Below are 2,619 nucleotides of genomic sequence, written 5' to 3'. Positions count from 1 at the left end.
ACACAAGTTTTATTAATTTTGTGGGCTTTGTATATGTAGGGTAAAAATAAGTATTGGCCTAGGCTATAATTTGGATATGAGCCATATTTCGGTTTGGATTTCGATTTTTGGTTTTTCAAATCTTAAAATCGACACCAAACCATATTAATTCGGTTTTGAGATTTCTCAAACCGCACCGAATCATATTAGTGAAAAAAACACACCACATTTCTAATTCAATTTGATTTGTAGTTTAGTTCGATTTTAAACCGCATTAGTTTCACCCCTACTACCTACCCCCGATATAGGTTAAAAACTGTATCTAATCCTACCCCATCTTCTATTGCTAATTTAGCCTTATTGAAATGGGCCTACAATTCTGAAAAGTAATGGGCTCGTAAAAGCGTAAACAAATGCAGGTCAGTAAGTTAGGGTTTCTTCATTTCAATTGCGCCCCTCTTAAAACCCTCACAATACCTCCAAACGCACACTCTCTTTCTCTCTCCTCTTTTTTCCTGCTCGGAGGCGCTCTCGACGATCTCTTTCTTCTCGTCACGGTACCATTTTTCTTCATTTTACTCCTACATTCATTCAATTTGTTCTTCTGATTATTTTCTTCAAATTTCTAATGAATAATGTGATGGAATGAAATGATGTTATTTATTTTTCTTATGTAATTTCAATTGAAATGCTTAATTTTGATGGTTTGCATAAAATAGATAAATCATGTGAATTTGTTGTTGTTTTGCCCATTGTTGGTAATTTGAAGGTTTATTTTGGTAATTTGAAGTGTAACGTGATGTTTAGGAGAATCTGGGATGTTTGTTAGATCTTACAAATTGGTTGAAATGATTAGTTCATTCTGATAAATACTAAATCTTTTGGGGAAACTTGAATTTTGTTGAACGTTGAAATTTAGGTGAGGAGATGGATATTTGTAGGATTAGGGCTTAGCTTTCATGGGGTTGGGTTATTTCTCATTATACTAGTATAATGGAAATGTGGTATTGGGTTAGAATGATATCGGGGCGTGTATTAAGCAGACTGAATCGCTTTCGGTTGACCATTTGTATGATGGGATTAGTCATTAGATAATTTCCTTGATTAATAATGAGGGAATACAGAATAATGAGAGTGTGCAAATTAGAACATAGTGGGTGTTCCGAATAGCATAGATTGATCGAAATCGTATATATAGTATGGAGTTAGGTTAAGTTTGATCTATAATGTACATACAGTATGGAGTTAGGAATTAGGATTAAGTTTGATCGATAACTTATGTATAATATGGAGTTAGGATAAGTAACAAGTGGGATGCTGTTGCTTATTGAATTGAACTGGATAATATAGCTAACAAGCTTACTCTGCTATTGCAGCCGTATTGAGCAGCTATGGTGAGGGTCAGTGTGCTTAATGATGCTCTCAAGACAATGTATAATGCTGAGAAGCGGGGGAAACGTCAGGTCCTCATCCGGCCCTCATCCAAAGTGATCATTAAGTTTCTTATTGTTATGCAAAAGCACGGTATGTTGTCTCCAATCTCTCTTGTGAGGTCAACCTTGCTTGTGATTTTTCCAGCTGTGTCTAATGGTGACTGTCTGAATTTGTTTCAGGCTACATTGGTGAGTTTGAATATGTTGATGACCACAGATCTGGAAAGATTGTTGTTGAGTTGAATGGAAGGCTGAACAAGTGTGGTGTCATTAGTCCTCGTTTTGATGTCGGTGTCAAGGAGATTGAGTCATGGACTGCTAGACTTCTACCTTCAAGACAGGTTAGCTAATGAATCTACTTGAACAGTGTACATTATTGTATGAGGCTTGCTTGTGTTCCATGACACTATTAAGCATATCGCTGGGGTGTTTTTGGGAACCCGTAGTTAATAAAGAGGCTTTTTTGGTAATATGTTTAGGCCTGCCTGTCATATAACTTTCAAAATTGGTGCACTCATTATACTTGCGTGTTTTGACTGTTGTGTTATCTTTTTTATCTTGTCGTATGTACATTGTTTGTCCATTGTTTCATCCTCATTGAGGTATGATATATTACCTATATACCTGTGTGTGAAATGTTTGCTCTGTTTTAGAGTGCTATAATCATTTCTAATAAAATGGGTTTATTTCAGTTTGGATACATTGTGTTGACTACATCTGCTGGTATCATGGATCACGAAGAGGCAAGAAGAAAGAATGTTGGAGGCAAAGTGCTTGGTTTCTTCTATTAGGAGTAATCTTTGTCGTAATGCTGCGATATCTTAAGTTATAGATATGAGCTGTTTCTTAGTGTATTGTGAAACATAGTTACCAGGGCTCAGGTTTGATTTCAATTTGGGAGAGCTTTTAAGTGTTTTTGATATTAATGTAGGCACTATTCTCAAATTTTGCTATTATGCCTTCTTTTTGCGGTTGAATTTGAACCTTTTCTATACTCTTTCCCAAACCTTTTGGAATTTGCGAGTAATTTGAGAAGCACAATTTCCCTTCTAGGAATGGGAGTGAAACTGTCGTAAAAGATATCTTCATTTAAATAGTCTGTCTATTTCAGGGTGTTATACGTGTGTCTGTGTGTTAGTAATGCTATGCATCCATATTTCATTCTGTGGAACTTGATCAACTTGTATAATTGTATTATAAGTGGAGA

The 2,619-nt window shown here is 35.7% G+C and overlaps 1 protein-coding gene across 1 annotated transcript; it reads left to right on the top strand.

Moving 5' to 3' along the window:
* The first annotated feature begins 411 nt into the window (after positions 1 to 411).
* On the top strand, positions 412 to 2,391 carry LOC145590678 (small ribosomal subunit protein uS8z/uS8w). Its single transcript, XM_081647090.1, has 4 exons — positions 412 to 536; positions 1,356 to 1,503; positions 1,593 to 1,753; positions 2,105 to 2,391. Exons 2-4 carry the CDS (start codon positions 1,371 to 1,373, stop codon positions 2,201 to 2,203), a joined length of 393 nt encoding a protein of 130 aa, XP_081503216.1. The 5' UTR covers positions 412 to 536; positions 1,356 to 1,370; the 3' UTR covers positions 2,204 to 2,391.
* Positions 2,392 to 2,619: the final 228 nt, after the last annotated feature.

Source organism: Chenopodium album, chromosome 18 (assembly GCF_948465745.1).
Source record: "Chenopodium album chromosome 18, dcCheAlbu1.1, whole genome shotgun sequence".
Classification (NCBI taxonomy): domain Eukaryota; kingdom Viridiplantae; phylum Streptophyta; class Magnoliopsida; order Caryophyllales; family Amaranthaceae; genus Chenopodium; species Chenopodium album.
The sequence above is the reverse complement of the archived record's forward strand: the minus strand, read 5'-3'. Positions and strand labels throughout refer to the sequence as shown.

What these genes read in the sequence shown, in the direction of transcription:
- LOC145590678 (XM_081647090.1), top strand. Translation starts at nt 1,371, where the DNA reads ATGGTGAGGGTCAGTGTGCTTAATGATGCTCTCAAGACAATGTATAAT. An exon ending in TATTGTTATGCAAAAGCACG is followed by an intron (nt 1,504 to 1,592) that starts GTATGTTGTCTC and finishes AATTTGTTTCAG; the next exon opens with GCTACATTGGTGAGTTTGAA. An exon ending in GACTTCTACCTTCAAGACAG is followed by an intron (nt 1,754 to 2,104) that starts GTTAGCTAATGA and finishes GGTTTATTTCAG; the next exon opens with TTTGGATACATTGTGTTGAC.